The 18,637-nt window shown below is 44.7% G+C and overlaps 1 protein-coding gene across 2 annotated transcripts in view; it reads left to right on the top strand.

Moving 5' to 3' along the window:
- The window catches only part of LOC146831152 (uncharacterized), a 1,851,363-nt gene extending 1,833,011 nt beyond the window's left edge, over nt 1-18,352 (top strand). For both annotated transcript variants that reach the window (XM_085605390.1, XM_085605389.1), the window contains one exon: nt 17,790-18,352. In XM_085605390.1, the coding sequence (XP_085461516.1) occupies nt 17,790-18,230 (441 nt within the window). In that variant the 3' untranslated portion in view covers nt 18,231-18,352. The remainder of the gene's footprint in view (nt 1-17,789) is intronic.
- Nucleotides 18,353-18,637: the final 285 nt, after the last annotated feature.

Raw genomic sequence — 18,637 nt, 5'->3', positions numbered from 1 at the left:
GTAGTCATGTTCAAAATGCCTATGGGAATTAACATGGGAAACACACATTTTTGTCCCCCCTTTTTCTCAGCTACCGCTTGATGGATAGCCCCAAAAGTTTACTTTTACAACTAGAATCACTGGCACACTGTTTTTTTAAAATATCATGAAGATTCGTCAATCTGGGCCAAAGATATAGGAAACATGATCCTAACCAAAATAAGTATGTGTAAGAAAGAGAGAGAGAGAGAGTGAGAGAGTGAGAGAGTGAGAGAGAGAGAGAGTGAGAGAGAGACAGAGAGAGAGAGAGAGAGAACGAGAGACGAGAGACGAGAGACGAGAGAGGTGAGAGAGACAATCCCATACCAGGGAATCGCAGAACACTTTGTGGTTCAGGGTCTTCACTTTAATTTGGCAGAAACGTTTCAGCAATTGAGCCTTTCTCAATGCCATAATGTTCCCATTAACCATTTTGCCACATTTAAAACACTCCTGCCTCCTCTTCATTGGACAGTAAAAAGTGCTGAGAGAAAACAGACTGCAATATGATCAATGTTATCTATTTACTCAGTCCGCCATTATGACATGCATAGTTCCTTGATAATCTCTCAGTGAGTGTACCTTAATACTCGTAAATGTCTTTTCAGTAATGATATTCACTTAGAAGAAACTAGTTATTCAGGGCACCGATATATCCGATTGCATGTCCAAAATTTCACTCACCAAGGTGGCTCATAAAATAGCTTTCAAGTGCTAGTCAAGTGCTAGTCACTGTAAGGACATGTTAACTTTAACTTTTTATATGACCTGTTTTTAAATACCAAACATGCTACCTGTTAGAGGTTAATTATTCATATTTAAGAAGAAGGTTTTCTCTTATCAGAAGGGTTTATTTTGACAGGTCAGGTTGGAATTTTAAACTTCAACTGCTAGACTGCTGTGGCAGGCCTTGAGTCATATTTGCCTGGTCAAACAAGTGAAAAGCACAGTAATGCTGGAGTACTAAGGTGACATTTAATTTCCCATTTCATAGTTGTACTTTGAACATCCTATACTATGGATTTATTGGAAGGTTTAATGTGCCATTTAGGAGCTAGCCAATTTGACATATTTTAGGGGTTGGATCACATGCACTGGGGCCTGGTTAGCAGTGTTCCAGTGCACTGAGTCAAAAAATCAACAGCATCAGTCCACATAAAATGGGGGTGGCTCTTCAAAAAGAGGCACTTTCTCACAAACAAATTGAGCCCTACTTTGATGTTAAGTAGTTAACATCATACAACTCTTCTGTCTGTGGTTTAACTACTTCTTCTCAAAATACAGAAATGTCTGCCTATTCTTATTTTACTTTTTCACCAGTTCTTCATACTCCAAACCAGACAGGCCTGATCCCTTTAACACTCTTGCAGCAGCATCTTAGGATGAGCGCTTTACTGTTCACAGCCTCAAAACCTCTTTAAAGGCCTTGCCCGGTCCTTGTTGTGCACACAGTGGTCAGTTGTGTGATTGGGCTGAATGGCTATGGCCTCTCTAATCAAGATTTCCCTGGAAGTCAGTGCAGAGATACTAAACTGAGCACTCACCAGCCCAAGTTTTGGGAGAGATTTCCACAGCACCTGTATGGGATGCACAAGCTGTTCCTGCCCTGAACCCCTTTCTAGCACACAGTGGGTGGCATTTCCCTCTCCTCATTCATCAGGGAGGACGTGAAGGGGATTCACTGCATGCCACAACTTTGGGGAGAAACACAAAGTGCAACCTCCTGATCCTAACTGTTTAGTATAAGAACCTTTTGGGTAAGGAACTCTGAGTAGGCTGCACTCAACACGTGTAACTAGAATGTACATCTGAAGGCTAAGTGAGGAAGAATTTTGTTTGACTATGTTTAGCATCTGCATACAGGTAGGCTCTGGTGGCATATGAGACCCACTATAAATTTACAGTAGGGTTGACACATATTGATGCTGAGGTCTTTCACTTAATTTGCATTGAAAAGCATCATTCATTTTGGTAAGCTGTATGGGTGTCAGCACTAGCTCCATTCAGTGCTATCGCACACACAGCTGCCAGTCTAGTAAAAGGAGCCAAAAAGTCAGACCATATTACTCCCATAATTAGAGAACTCTACCTCTAGAAGCCAGATTTAACTTGAAGAAGGTATGTATCACCCATTAACCTCATCACCTTGGACGTCCCCATAAACATAGCACATCTGATACTAGAGAGTCTGGGATCAAAATATTAAACCAAGCATTGTCATGCTTGGGTCTGACACACTAGAACTATCTATCTAAAAATATGACTAATTGATTACTGTTCTTCAGTAAAGCTGTGCCGCAACACTTCTTTAGGATATGTCTGAAAGTGTAGTACTTTAATATGATTTCACTCAGCCACTCGTCTCCTCTATGCTGATAGTATAGTTCATCTGATTTGTTTCTTGCATTATGCATTATGCTTTCTTTTCCTTGCGCCCTGTAAATCACTCTGTTGCCCATGTGGGTAGGTCTAAGCTCTAAAATAATAATAGTAATAAACCTAAGAATGAATGCCACAGTGCTCCTCACTCTTGGTTTAGAAGTGCCACACAACCACAATAGTCTCTGCATGCACTTAAAAGGCATGCACAGAATTCTTTCAGAATGGTGGACTCATCTGGAATCACAGGACGCATTAAATACAAGAGTCTTTAGAACTGGATTTTCATCAAACAATTAACTTGGTTCGGGTTTTTTGTGGTCAGTACCTCATTTTGGAACTTCTTTGCTGCTTCCCAGCACACATTTCCTTAAAGCTGGCTTTATAAAGCATTCAGTTTTCCCTGCAGATATGGGCCCAACTATCCATGTGCATCGTCAGGAGACATGCTCCACCACTTCTGAAGCAAAGCTCTGTGCACATAGATACAAGCCATGCGATGGAATAATCTTCCCCAGACAGCTAGCAGAAAATCCTATTGGTGCAGACAGGAAGGCTTATTCTTCTTCTGTTGTTAAGAGCAAATTCTGCAATGCCAGTGTGTCGAATGGTTTAAAAAAATATTTCCATGCCATTGGTAAGCGACCTTAAAATGATCAATAAAATGCTCTATACTGCACTTTCACTATTCTTCAAAGCAATTTAGTTTCTGTGCCGAACAGCATGCCACCACAATTCTATCCGAGGGTTTTATTTGCTATCATCTAAGATCACTGAGGACAGCTCTGAGACCAAGGAGCACTTCCCCACTTACTAACACCACCCTCTATGCTGGCCTGGTCAGTGTTGCCTACTTCTTAAAATGCCAGTGCCTTTTGTCAACATTGTTCGAACCAATCATGCTAGGTAGTGGAGAGTCAGATTCTGACGGAGACCTTCTTTTAAAAGACTAGAAAATGTGTCCCTGCCAATTCATTAACAAATGCCTGTAGGTCACCCTTCTGCCCAGATGTTTTTCAAGAAGACTGTCAATGAACATGAGATGAAATTGGGCTCTAGCTGGAAATATAAATGGCCCTCAGCTGCAGCGTGGATCTCATTATGTCACTGCAGTTGTATTAGGCACTCAATATCGGTCTAAACATTTAAAAAATGTATTCAGTATCTCAGATCACATTAAAATTATGACGTTGCAGTCATTTACCAAAACTGTTATTCAAAATAATTGTACTGTAAAATGTTATTTTATAGAGGAATAGTGCTTGCAGCAAAACTCTTCAGGTGATCAGTATATCTTACAAAATTGACTAAAAGAGGAGAAACTTCAAGGATAATTCATGTTGCAGTCCTATTTTTATAAATGACCACTCAGAGGTAGGGCAGGCTACGCTGTACTCATACCAGTTGTTAGACTTGGGGGTCTCTAGTTGGCACAGGTATGCACTTGTGACAAATAGGGACCTCCTCCTCTAGTCAGGGTAAGGGGGTACACTCCTAAAATAACCCCAGCTCACCCCCTTGGTAGCTTGGCACGAGCAGACAGGCTTATCTCAGAGGCAGTGTGTAAAGCATTTGTGAACACATACAGTAACCAAGTGACAACACTACAGATGGACACCACACAGGTTTTATATAAAAAATAAGTATCCTTTATATAGATTTACCACAAGACCATTAAACGACAAAAACACACAATATTGTTACTTAAGATGGTAGGATTTTGCTTAGTTCTCTTAAGTTCTTAAATGCGACACTTTAAGTCAATGTACCTTTTAGATGCGACACGCAGGGCAACGAAAGTGTTGCAACGATGTTGATGCGATGAAGTTTTTGGTGCAAAGAAATAAAGATGTGAAGATCTTCCAGATGCGGCACGCTTCTCCGATGTTGCGAGAAGACTCGACTCGATGCTTCAGCTGCAGTGGCGACACACTTTACGCGATGCGACGACAGCGGCCTTGGCAGCGGCACTCTTCTCCGACATTTGCGAGACGCTTCCGCTCAATGCAATGCTGCAGCGGCGACACCCCTTTACGCGATGCGATGACAACAGCTCCGATGGCGGCACGCTTCTCCATGGATGCGAGGCTCTTTTCTTGAAGCGATGCAATGCGACAACTACGATGGCTGCGATGGCGACACGCTTCTTCCTCAATGCAAGACCCTTCTCTTGATGCGGTGCAATGTGTCAGCTACGATGGCTGCGATGGCGACACGTTTCTTCGGCATTGCGAGACACTTCCTGGATGATGCGAGACGCTTCCGCTCGATGCTATGCTGCAGCGGCGACACACTTTACGAGATGCGACGACAACAGCTCCGGCGGCGGCACGCTTCTCCTTCTTGAGTCGTTCTTCCAGCACCTTGCGACACGCAGTCCCTCAGAAAGCCCAACAACAGCAGCAGGCACTTCCAAAGAACTCTGGGGAGCTGGGGGTGAAGTCTGTTGTTCCTGAGACTTCAGCGGGAGGCAAGCTCTTTTCCAAGCCCTTGGAGATCCTTCACAAGTTGAGCAAAAGTACAGAAAGTTCCTTTCTCCTCTCTTTGACAGTAAGGCAACCACTACAGGCCTATCCCCCAGGTTCAGGGATAGTTTCCTCTTCAGCTTCTTCTGGTTCCTCCCTCAGCAGAGGTTCTTCTTGTTTTCCCAAAGTGATCTAATTTCTTGGGATCAGGGTCCCAAAATTTATACCCAGAAATCCTTTGTCCTCTGAAGGCAGAGGGGCCTTTGCCCAGTCCAAACCAGTTCCTGAGCACTCTGTTTACCAGACTTCTCCTTCCCTTTCACAGTGCAGGGCAGAAACATTAGACGCCCCACAGGAGGTGGAGCCAGCATTGTGGAAGGCAAGTACAGCCCTGGAGCACTTTGTTGACAGGAATCCTTCTCATCATTGATTGTGCAGGGCAGAGACATCAGCCGCTCCCCAGGGGGTGGAGCCAGGATTGTGGAAGGCAGGCACAGCCCTATTCAGGTCCCAGGTGCAACTCCTCCCACCCATCTAGATGCAGACCTCTCTATTCTCCACTGCGGCACCTCACCCTGTCTCCTGGAATTCCCCAGCCCTGTCACTCAAACTCCAGACAAGGGAATACACACAGCCTAGCAGAGGCGGTTTGAATGGTTAGACAAGAAAATGCCTACTTTCTGTGGCATTTTCAAACACAGAATGTTAAAACCAACTTTACTAAAAGATGTATTTTATCATCCTGAGTTTAGGCATACTAAATTTGAATTTCTACCATGTTCCCTGAGTCAGTTAGGATTATAAGCTGTAATAACCAAACTGCCCATTCTGGCCTATGGAGAACAGGTAGCCTTGCAATAGTGAAAAACGAAAATGGCTGTAATTCACTATTAGAAGAGACCACACACACCAGGGCATGTCCTACCTTATCCTTACAATGCACCCTGCCCTTGGGCCTACCATAGGGGTGTCTGATATGAAGAAAAGGGAAGGTTTGGGACTGGCAAGTGGGTGCACTTGCCCAGTCAGCATGACAGTACCAGACTGCACGCAGGCTCTGCAATGGCAGGCCTTAGACACAAGTTTACAGGCTGCTTCTGTGTGTGGCACAACCAGTGCTGAAAGCCCACCAGCAGTATTTGGATTTACAAGCCCTGGGCACTCCTGGTGCACTGTACTAGGGTCTGACAGGTATACCAAACCAGCCAATCATGGAATCACAAATCATACATCAATTAGGGAGCACTTGCACTGTGGCACTGGACAGCAGTGGCACAGTGCCCTGAGCAACTAACACCAGCAAAAACATATGAGGCAACAGCGAAAAATGGATGGGAGACCCATGCCAATGTGCCAGGTCTAACACCAGTGTCTAGCAACAAGTGGATTATTAATATTTTCAGAGGTTTCATTATCTGCCTAGTGCCCTTACTAATTCAGGATAGACGGACAGTAGCTGGAGCTATGCTGAAAGCACAAAAGCATGCCTTTTATACAGAGAACTTGTTGCTAGGTGTGTTTTCAGGCCTTACCCTACAGCATAGTTTATTGGAGACTTTTAAACTGGAAAAGTGGAGAAACATGCAAAGTAAATGTATTTTCTCACATGGTACATAAATGGAGTGCAAATGTTCACTGAGCACACCCTTCCGTTCAAGTGCTGTAGGGCAGGCTGTTGCTCTATGGTGAAACAATTTAATAGGCTAATACACATTTAGGTCACAGTTATTTTCACAGATCATCAGTGTTAGACCCAACAGTTTTCGGCTGTCAGGAACGCATTGCAGCCAGTCAGAAACCACAGCTCTAGATAGGATGAGTACTATACATGTGTCCAATAACTTGTGCTTACCCTCGGGTAGCTTGGCACAGTTTTTTTTAAAGTGTGTCTTATTAACCTACTTCACATACAGGATATAAGCGAGCGTACGTATCATCTGACATTGTGGCATGCAAAGCATATAACCAGTTACAAACTGTATAACTAGAAGTTATGATCCTATATCCCCCTCTTTGAAACGTCCATGTAGAGAACAATCCACAGTTTGTATGTATTATATAAATAGTGCATATTTGATCGGCACATTGGGACCACACATAATGCTGCTATTATCAGACAGGGGAGGCCTCGTCTGGTCGAGTCTCTCCAGCCCACCCTTTCGTCCGGAGTCCTCCATCCTTACAGTGGTAGGCTGTACATGGTCAATCGGGTCCAGCAAGTCCCGCAACATCATTCCCCATGCAGGTAGCGTTTCAAGCAGCTTATCATCTTTCCTTGTCTTTCTTATATGTTCCTCTTCTGTACTTGCCCATTCCCGTAGATCTCTCTCCCACCTTTTCTAAGTTGGGGTTTGCTACTCATCCAGTTGATGCTTCGTTTTGCCACCATGAGGCCCAATACTTTAATACATCTGGTCAATTTTCGCTTTGAATCTCCAGGCAGCAGGCCCATCAAGCATTTAGTAATCAATAGAGGGACATCCCACCCCGTTGCACGTTTCAGATGTGCTAGTACCTCTACCCACTACGCAGCCATCGGCGGGCAATCCCAAACCATATGCAAAAAACCAGTCTCTACTGCCTCAAATCTCAGACAGCATGGATCTTGCATTGGGTAAATGGCGTGGAGTCACTTGGGGGGACCGATAAGTCATGTGTATTATATTATATTGGAGCTCACTGATAGCCTACGGACAGCTGCGTGTATTTTGGACCAATATTTGAGAAAAAGGGGTTTATCACTAGGAGATTGCCATTTCTCCTCCACCCACAGTGGTTTAACTCGCCGATCTGCGCGCAGGGCTCCATAAAGGTGTGTTACAAGTCTGCAGCCCCCGGTCATAGCCAACATAGGAGCCAGCATGTGGGAGGTGTCAGAACCTCCAGTAATATTGGCCATGAGTGGTGTGCTGTGGCTGCAATCTTTGTGTATTGAAGACATTGTCCCGGACCCAAAACAAAGGTGCCCATGGCATCCTGTAGCGTTATAAATCTACCCCTTGGGTATAGGTCGGATAGCGTCAGGCAGCCTCCCTCCTGTCACTCCTCTGTGAAGATTGACTGCGCTATCTGGTCAAAAGGATGCATAATCCAAATGTCCAGATTAGGCACATAGGGAGCCCACTTTATTACTCTCTAAACTGTCCCTTCCCTGAGTATGGCCATCAGCCTGATCAAACTGGGGAGAGTGTGGGGAAAATGTCTGTCACGCATCACAAGTGACCTCAGTTGATATTCTGCATGCATGCCTGCTAACTGGGACCTCTCCCAGTTGGGTTCAGCATCCAGTCAGTGTACTGCATGCTGGAGCTGGGTTGCCAAATAATATATTTCTAGGTCCAGGACCTCCAGCTACCCCTGGTCCCACACCGTCAACAACGTATCAAGGCTCACCCTGCACATCGTACTGTTCCAGCAATAGTGGGTCCAGTGATCTAAAGACACTCCTAGGCAGTTCAAAAAAGATCCCCTGCATAATATAGAGGCAATGCAGTAATACCACCATCTTGATGAGGGCAATCGTGCCTATCAAGAACAGATGCAGCGTGTTCCTGAACCGGATTGAATGATGCAGGCCCTCCAACACCATTTCCATGTTATAGTCGCGAAGTTGCCCTTCATCATGCACTATGTAAAAACATATGTATTGGACCTTGTCTACTGTCCAGGGCACCTCTACCCATGGGAGCCTTTCCAGCAGTAAATCCTTAAACCGTCCGAGCAGGAACAATAAAGATTTTTTCTTGTTAATCCGCCTCAAGTTCACCATAGCATCATCAGCATGCAATGAAGTGATATGCTTCGTCACCCCTCTCCGTATGCCGCACCCCCTGAGAACCTGTGTCAGTCCACAAGCTAAAGGTTATATAGGCATGGCAAAAATCAAGGGGGACACTAGGAAGGAAATCAAGATGAGACATACCGTCCCAGACACGCCCTGGCTCGTGGACCTGCATGTAACAATTTAATACAGTTTATAGATTGGGAGCCCAGAGCCATTCTGTGGAGGACCCGCCATACGTTTTCCCATTTTACAGAATCAAAAGCCTGCTCTACATCTAAAAAGACCAGAATGTACTTATCCTCTTTCAGTTCTGGCGATTGCACAATGTGTCCCAATCGGCGGATGTTACGGAGCGTATTTCTACGGGGTATGAAACCTGACTGATCGTCATGTATCAATTGTGGGAGAAAAGGCAGGAGTCGTGCTGCCAATACCTGACTAAGGAGCTTAAGGTCTATGTTCAGCATAGAGAGGGGTCTATAAGAACCAGTCTCTGTGGGGTCCTTACCGGGCTTTGGAATAACCACTATTAGGGCCTCTCTCATTGATCGTGGTAATTCCCATAATTTTAAGACCTCTGTGAGGACCAACAGCAGCTTTTCAAGCAGCATATCTGGAAATTGCTGATAAAATTTGTCCGGAAGACTATCTGCACTCAGTGATTTAGCAGATTTTATGGCCTTTATGAAATATAACAATTATTTTTCAGCACTGGGGCACCCAAAGCCTCTTGATCCTCCATGGTAAGGCAGAGAGCGAAAGACCCTCGAGAGAGCCAGCTATTTCCTGGGCTCTCACCATCTGTTGCAGTTCCAAATACACTTCCCTCAAATGTTCCACCATATGCGGTATTTATTTCCTGCTGTGTGTGAACCAAGTTGCCCCCTCAATCCCGTACTGCCAGGACAGGTTGCAGTTGCTTCTTTCAACTAATCAACCAAGCCAATAGGCGCCCAGATTAATCTCCCTCTATATACCAGTGTCTACTGCCAGTACTCCTAACATGCTTATCTAATTAGTCCCACAACTCCCCAACCTTTTGTCTTTGGTTATTACATTCTGTTATGCCTGCTGTATCTATGTGAATTGATTTCCCCAGAGACAATAACACCTTCTCCTGCCTGATCAGGTCAGTTTCCAGTGTGCGCTGTATACCGACTGTAGTAGCTATGCACATCCCCCTAAGGACCACCTTCATGGCATCCCATTCTGTGGCCCTTCTGTCTGTGGATTTCCAGTTTAGCTTGAAATGTTGCACCAGCTCCCTTTCCACAGTATCTAGGAATAAAGAGTCCGTAAGTGCATCTGTGTTGAGCCTCCAAAGTGGAATTTTTGGTGTTGGCCTATGGAGTGCATACGTAACTAATAACAGGGATTGATCTAAGCGGTAACGGGCCATACACTGGACATTTTTGACTCTGTGGACTGCAGTTGTGTGTATAAATAAGTAATCCAGATGGCTGTACACGTTCATTGCTGGGGTATGGCAAGAGTATGTTCATACGGCTGGGTTTCTCTGGCGCCAGATATCCACCAACCCGAGATCATCCTGTATTTGGTGTAGTGTGGCTATGGCTTTAGGTATACCATCTGTGTGGGGGGGATCCATTTATATTACCACTTAGAGCACAGTTAAAATCACCCCCATCACAATCTCTACTTAAGGGAATATTTGCACTGTCCCCAACATCTTAATCAAGAAGGTACCATCATCGACATTTGGAGCATAAACCTTTATAAGGCACAAGCGATATGCATCAAGTGTACCCTCCAACATAACATTCCGGCCATAGGCATCCAGGCAGGTTCTTGTGGGCTTAAATGGGACTTTCGGTCCTACCCAAATTAGTGCACCTCTAGCATACCCTTATTAGGAGGTAGCATACATTTGCCCTCTCCAACATCTCCTAACATATTTAATACAATCCACCCACAGGTGGGTTTTCTGAAGGAATGCTATCGACACCACATACCTCTGCAGATATACATTCACCCTATTTCGTTTCACATAATTATTCAACCCATGAACATTTAAGGTCTCAAACTTATAGCTGGTCCTCTCACCTTCCATGTGCTGTCACCAGAAAACTGCCCCTCTGAGGACACATGCATAGACAACCAAAGGTAATACCATATATATCTCACTGACATGAAATTTTCCCCACCCTTTGAACAAAAACAGCATTGTATTTCTTCAAAATACATAGCAAAAACAAATGGAGAGAACCTTAAATCATCCTTCCCCAATCCACCCATAGGCAGAAGCCATGCATTACTCCCAGCACAACGAATAGTTAAGAGGACAGTAAACCCCGCCCCACTTGCCCTCACAGTCGCTTTTCGCACCAGCTAATACCCCAAAAACCTCACTCAGTGTAATTCATGACCAGTTCACCAGATCCACATCCCTTTGCAGGTCCCTGATAGGGCCTCAGCAATGTGCTTAGGCGTGGTGTCTGGACTATCCCTTGTCTATACCAGGAACTCAGCCTGTGTTCCACACTTATGATAAATCAAAAACACGAAGGTGAATAGTTAAGAGTTCTGTTGCTGTGGACCAACATAGATTTCACCCCCCAATATTACCAGCATGAGAGGAGGGGCCTAGAACACATCTCCCCACCATGGGTCCACTCAGGCTGTCGCCGTCACATCACTTTGAGTTTTCTGAACCAGGCATAGTGGCTTACAGGGGTTCTGCATCTCCAAGGGTTTGCCCTCCGTTTGCAGGGTACCATCAGCTTCAACCAGTATACGACCCCCAGTCTGTACATCCGGGACCTGCAACCACCTCACCGCTGACCCTCTATTCCAGGCTGAGCACCTTCTTACCTTTTTACTTTTCTCACACATTGTATGGTTATTATCCATCTGCCAGAGACCCTCAGAGTCCATCCCGACCTCTGCCTCCTGTGGTGTCTCATATAAAGACTAGAACAACAACAGAGCCCGTGGGTCTATACAGGTCTACCTACAAATGAGCAGAAGATGCCAGCTTACAAACCTAGATCAGGGATCCTTTCAAAAAGGACCAAGTCCCATCACCCACCGAAGTGGCATGCTTCATCATCTGGGACCTCCCTTAACCGCACCTGGTGCGGTTAAAGAGCTACTACTCCTTAAATTACTATAAAAAGGAGGAGCTCAAGGATGTTTTAGCTAATAAACTTGGAGGGAATCACTCCCAAAATAAAAGGAAGCTGCCTATAGTGTAGTGAAGTGAGGTGCAGTGTGTGAAAACGTGATGTTAAAATTGATTAGCACAGGAAAACTCCTTTATTAAATATCCAGTGATATCAACAGTAAAAGACGCAGAAATGATAGAGTAAGACGTGTACACCAAACAATAAGGAACACGTACTCTAAGTGTAGGTCTACATGTTTCAGCCAACTAGCGTCTCAAAGAGATGACCGTGGCTTTCTTCAGGACCATAATAAAACACTACTGCAATGTGATAAAGTGTGCACAGGGACATAAAAGGAACGATACAACCAACAGTGGTACCTGCTTATCAATTGATATACGGCACCGTCGGGGAGTATTAGGGTCACCTGTTGAGAAAAACAAAATGATTTCTATTTGGATAAAATCAACTTTGACCTGGGACAAACATACAAAGTGTAGAGAGCTGGATCAAATAACAATTGAAGGTAGATCTATAGCACACGTTCCAGAAGTAAACGTCTGTCTAGAAGGGAATCAAAATGCCTCCTTACCCGTCAAGAGATCGGGGAACGTCCCACACTCCTGGTCACAACTCAGGGCGTGAGGCAGCGCTCTAAAAAACAAAAGGAACAGATACGGCAAGATATAATCTGCTCACTGATGTCGACGTTAACAAGGGTTAGCTGTACGAACTCAACCATTGCGAAACTACTAGTAAACTGACTGTGAATCAGAGCTTATCAAGGCCCCTAGCAAAAGATCTAACTGTTGGGCCATACAGTGAATAAAACGTAGAATGCCCGGTTCCTCCCTGAGGTACAAATGAGATCAACACGGGTATTAGTACCTAGCAAAAATGGACACTTTGGCTAGTATTGAATCGCCACAGAAAACAGTACATATATAGAATCATTGCGGGTCCAAATGTTTATCCAATCCAGCCTTGAAATGATGCCCGATTAGGACCTCAAACCTCTAGACTGGAGCTAGAGTATTAAACGGCGCCACGATTCAACGTGTAGCCTGAGTCGATGAACCAAACTCCTAATCTCCTTCTGCTGTTGGACCGGTGGAGTAAACAACAGCTTAACAATAGGTCAATCGGTTTAACCCGAATACTCCAAACAGGTAACCAGCAAGTCCACAATTCAAATCTGAGTGCTCTCTACACAAAAACAGACAGCATGCATGCCCATACAACTAGTGCAGATAAGGGGCTACGCTAATACAGGGTGCTGCATGGTTCGCCTACCTGTCCGTCGCTACCCCGGACCTCCTTCCTGGATGTGCCGAGTGGTAGCCGGAACAGTGTGAACGCGACCCTTGAAGCCTCAAAGAGTCACATGAACCAATCACGTCCGACCCCCAACACGTGATATGAGAGTTGCAACGTTAGGAGGAACTTGGTAGCGGAAAGCGGAGCGTGTCGGGTAATGTAGTCTGTGTCGGAGTGGATCGTTTTTTCTTCTGCCGCAAATCCACAAAATATAATCACGGTCATACTAACAATGCGATCGTGACCTAAGCAACAGTCATAAACAAAAAAGGGGGGGGGAATTAGAAGTAATCAAATACCTGGGTAATATCACATAGTTTACCGCGCCCCCAGTGAGCACTTGATGTGAGGGGCCAGTGTCTTAAAATGCCCTAACTTGCAGCCAAAGGGGGGACACAAACCTAACCATATAGTGTCAGACAAAGCCACACAACATACAGTACGGTATGCTCTAGTCCTGCAAGTAGGTTATCGTAGCAGAAAATTGATGATGATGTCAATGAACAGTGGTTACACATCGAGCATGGCAAAAGACCCGCAAGGGTGAGGGGCATACACACAAAAAGAGGACATCACAGTGTGTCAAAGTGGCAAAAAACTCAACCCAATTACAGTGAGGTCCACGGGATTGCCTCGTTGAGCCCTGACTGGTCACTGTTCAATTTGAAGACCCAGCGTTGTTCGATTCTGAACAGAAATTTGGAAACATCTGTGACATGAGAGGGAATCAAAGGTTGTTCCAATACCGTCCACCTTATGTCATCAGGACTATGTTTAAGATCCAAAAAGTGTTTAGTTAGGCGTGTCGCCTGTCTCTGGCATCTTATGGTACTTTTGTGCTCCATAATCCGTATTTTGACCTTCCTGATGGTCATACCCACATACTTCTTGTGACAGGGACAGGTGATCATGTAGATAACTCTCTCGCTGATACAATTAGTATGTTTCAGTTGTCTCCAGGGTTTGTTACTGCCGATATCGATTTCAGTAGTATGTTGTGTGTGAGCACAGACACCGCAGTTACCACACGCATAATGGCCCTGGACTGGTGGCAGATTCCAAAGTGTGTTAGCTGTGGCGACCGGCATGTCCCTTGGACGTGTATGAACCAAGGTATCACGCAAGTTAGCGCTTCTCTTGAATGAAAAAAGTGGGGGAGCTAAATATAACTGCCCAGCATTCAGAATACGCCAATGTTTGCGTATGATCTTCTGCAGTTGGTTCGACCGGGTACTGAACGTTTGTACACACGTGAGTCTATCCATCGGGGGCTTTGGTGTGGATGGCTCAAGTAAGGCCTCTCGGTTGTTATTGAATGCCCGTTTAGATGAACGGCGGATCAGACTCTGAGGATACTGGCGGGCCTTCAAATTCCGAGACAGGACAGCGGCATGCGCTTGAAACTATCAATGGTGGAACAGTTGCGCCTCAGTCTCAAGAATTGCCCAAAGGGTAGACCTGCACGAAGTGATTTAGGATGAAAGCTGTCAAAGGACAACAGAGAATTCCTCGCCATCGGCTTGGTGTACAACTCACTGGCCAGGCCATTATCCGAAGGGAAGACCCGAAGGTCTAGGAAAGGCAGGCTGAGTTTGCTAGCTTCCATGGTGAAGTTAAGAAAAGTGTTTTGATCATTAAGCCAAGAGTGAAAGGTATTCAAAGTAGCTAAATCACCTCGCCAAATGACAAAAATGTCGTCAATGTAGCGCTTCCATATGACTATCCTGTCGCAAAAGGGATTGGTGGCATTGAGTACAGAACCTTGTTCGAACAGATGGACATAGAGATTGGCCAGGCTGGGGGCGAAAACACTGCCCATCAAAGTACCCGATGTTTGGAGGTAAAACTGATTCTCGAACTTGAAGAAGTTCTCAGTCATAGCCAGCCTGGCACAATTCATAATGAAGGCTACTGGCGAACTCAACCCGGTGGTGTTGGCTTCGAGGAGCCCTCTGATGGCTTCAAGGGTCTCAGTCTGGGGAATGCAGGTATACAATAAGTATCAGTATTGAAATCCATATCTGGAAGTAGCTGCAATACACTTTTGGTGTCCTGCAAATAAGTGGGCATGGTTCTCACCAGAGGCCTGAGAAAGATGTCAACAAAGGTGGACAAAGGTTCGAGGAGTGAGCCCAACCCAGAGATAATAGGTCGACCCGGCGGGGGACGCTGTTCCTTATGAATTTTGGGAAGGACGTAAAAGTAAGGGGTGATTGGATGTTCAGTCACCAAATACTCTGTTTATGGCTTTCTATTACGAATCCACATATGTAGCTGTCTGGGTAGATGTGGGTTGGAGACAGGCCGACAGGTACACAGACCCACGAGCTTCGAAATGACCACTTTTCCAAAGGGACATTTCCACCACCGTAATATTGAATCCACTTGCACTACCAGAGAAGATTCACCATTACGAACTCATTGATGTCAAACACAGTACTGCTACAATTTTGCCCATAGGAAATACTGCTCAATATCATTTCCTTACATTCCCCCATGCTCATCCAGTATGAGAGGCAGGCCCCGTTGTAACGAACAACACCACCACCAGGTGGCATTCACAACCCTTGGATGTAACGCACACACACATGCCCTAACTCTTCCCAACACCACACCCTGTCACCAGGGAGAACTCTGATATAGCAGGAGACATGCAGAACCTTGGCATGTAGCTTTATAAATGCCAACCTTAGCAACCGTAACCTGTGCATACAGGCCCCACCAGGGATAACCTGTGGAACAATCAATGAGCTACCTCTGGGGATGCACAACCAGTGCCCAGGCCCATATAGGACCATTCGAGAGTATATGTATTGGGTATATGTATTACCTCTTGACAAGGGACCTACAGCTAACTCGAATCAGCCAATCATGTATACACAAATCACCAATATGTATATGATGTGCACAGCGCTTTGGCACTAAATGGCAGTGTCAAACATGCTCAAACTCCTATGGCTAGCAAAACAAGGTCAAAACATGAGGTCAGCAGCCAAAAAGGTCAAGGGAGACCACACAAAAAGATGCCAGGTGTCACACTCAGGTATATATTCCTGTGGATTGTCAGCCATGCAGATGTTCTAAAAAAATAAGTGGAGAGCAGGAACACACAATGAAAGTACATTTTTAATAAAAAAATTCCCTGCAGAGACCTTTGAATGCACAGAAACTAAGGACTTAGAGGCTCTTCAGTAAAAAGCCCTCTTTTGGGTGCCCATCGGGCATTGAAGTGCCACCCTGATATGGAGCACTCATGATGATGAAGCATGACATATATCTCGGTGTGTGAGGGCTCTTGCTCCCGATGAGTCACATCCCTGCTGACTCCCCAGGTTAGCACTGACCTGTAATTAATTTCCCCACTTGTCTTTCCAAGGAACTACATACCCTTTCTTTCATGTGCAAATGAGGGCAAGACAGTGCAGACACAGACCATCTCTCGATTTACTGTGCTCTGCATCAAGAGCTGTTATACATTTACCAGGAAGTAGCTCCAGATGGCTTACAGGCTAATTCTACCTGAGCCAAAGCTGCTACCACTGCATTGGCTGGTGGAGTCACAGTGCCTGTTCTGGAGATTCGCAGGTGCTTACGTGGGAGCCAATGCACATGTTCATGAGGCACTACTGCCTCAACAATCATTTCCCCAAGATGGGCATTGTGGCTGCTCGGTCCTGCAGGACCTTTTACCATGAGTCAGTTCTCAGGTCCACTACCTAGGGATGTACTGCTATTGTATCAATTCACAAGCTGTGGAATCTGTGGTTAGATATATTCCATCAGAGAAACAAATCTCTTACCTTCGATAACCCTTTTTCTGGTCGACACTCTAGCTAACCATAGGTTTCTCCCCCTCAGTCTCTCACCCTCCTCTTCTGTGAACTGGACTATTTCCAATCTAAAATGTTCCAACTTTAGAGATCGGCACACTGGTCACACCAATTTGCTAATGAACTTTGCGTCTGAGGGTGTAGACAGCCTAAGAAAGCAACACATGTCAGTATAAATGCATGGCGCTTACATGCTGCTCCGTTCATCACTTCTGGAGTGGAAGAACGTTAGTGTGAAGCTGCTCGATTCCACATACTGGCGTGCAAGAGTCCTGCTTTGAAGTTTCTGGATCCTCTCTGATGTGTGGGAAATATTCACACGGTGAGGAATCTGTGGTCAGATAGAATATTACTAAAGGTAAGTAACTTGTTTATCTGTGAAAATCTTAGTCAGAAACCTATGATTCTTAGATTTTCAGACCACAATGAAGTATGTAAGAATTAAAGACTTGATCCCATGGAGAATTTTCTGCATGGGCTCTCTGTGCAGCATAAATGTTCTCCCCTTTGTGCGATTACACTTCTTTCATGCTCCCCCACCTCTTTACTCGGAGTACTTACCTGCATGTCTCCTTTGCCTGTATCCCTCTGCTCTATGCCATGCTCCACTGCTTTGCCGCTAGGTTTGCTCTAAACAAATCATTGGATGCATTTGGTGTGTGAGTTTTCAAGGAGAATTTGTGTTTTATAAATGCCCTTGTATTGTGAATAAAGAGTCGGTTTATGTTCCTTGTCTTAAAAATAATAACTTCGTAATGCCAGTATTTTTTTATTTCTTTTATTGCTTTTAGATGAAGCTTAGTACAAATGTTCCAGCTTTTATCTTAGACGTGCACAAAATTAAACAAAACCCGTTATTTTCTTCCTTTAGTTGAACACATTGAGTAATGACAATGTTCATCTAAAAGAGCAATTGGAAAGTGAAAAGCGTAGATGCCAGCAACTGGACTTGAAGCTGGAGACCTGTAATCAGACGATATTTTCACTTCAAGCTCTTCTTAAAAATCGGCAATATCACCACGATGCCAGGCAGCTGACTTCCCCATCCCGAGAAGCTCATCCCTCCAGTCCTAGCACCTTTTTTGACCTGTGTGCGGGGACTGAAAGAGAACATTTTGGCGTCTCCCGGGGGCCCCAACTGGACACATTTCTAAGAAGGGACTTGGACCAAACCAAGATGGACGATTCAATGGACAAATCATATTGGATCCAACGTGTAGGACATCTTTCTTCACAGCTACAGGAAAGCACTGAATACTATACAGATGCCCATGGTATATCACACAGTGGTATAGATTCTCCGCATAAATGATGACATGCGGAGGTTATTTCAAAAGGAGTAAACGAATTGCTTTTAGGTGTATTTAATAAAGTGTTTTAGTTCTACATAGCCCAATAAGCCTTCTATTCCTAAATAAATTATCCTGATTCGTATACGAACAGCTCATGGAGAGATTATTAAATGTTTGCATGAAATTTTATTTGCCTTTGCTTACAGGATATATTTTAAAAAGTGATGGAGTATTTACCATGAATTCCAAGTGGCCCAAGTAGGTATGCTTAACCATGCATCAACATCCAGAAAGCAAATCCCTTTTCAATATATAGATAATATTGAACACTCATTTAGCTCAATACCAGAATGTTTTCTACCCGCAATTTTAAAAGTACTAACCTCTTTTAAATGTTTCCACTGTGCTCATCTCACCATCTTTACTG

The sequence above is a fragment of the Triturus cristatus genome, chromosome 5_1, assembly GCF_964204655.1.
Source record: "Triturus cristatus chromosome 5_1, aTriCri1.1, whole genome shotgun sequence".
In the NCBI taxonomy this organism is placed as follows: domain Eukaryota; kingdom Metazoa; phylum Chordata; class Amphibia; order Caudata; family Salamandridae; genus Triturus; species Triturus cristatus.
The sequence above is the reverse complement of the archived record's forward strand: the minus strand, read 5'-3'. Positions and strand labels throughout refer to the sequence as shown.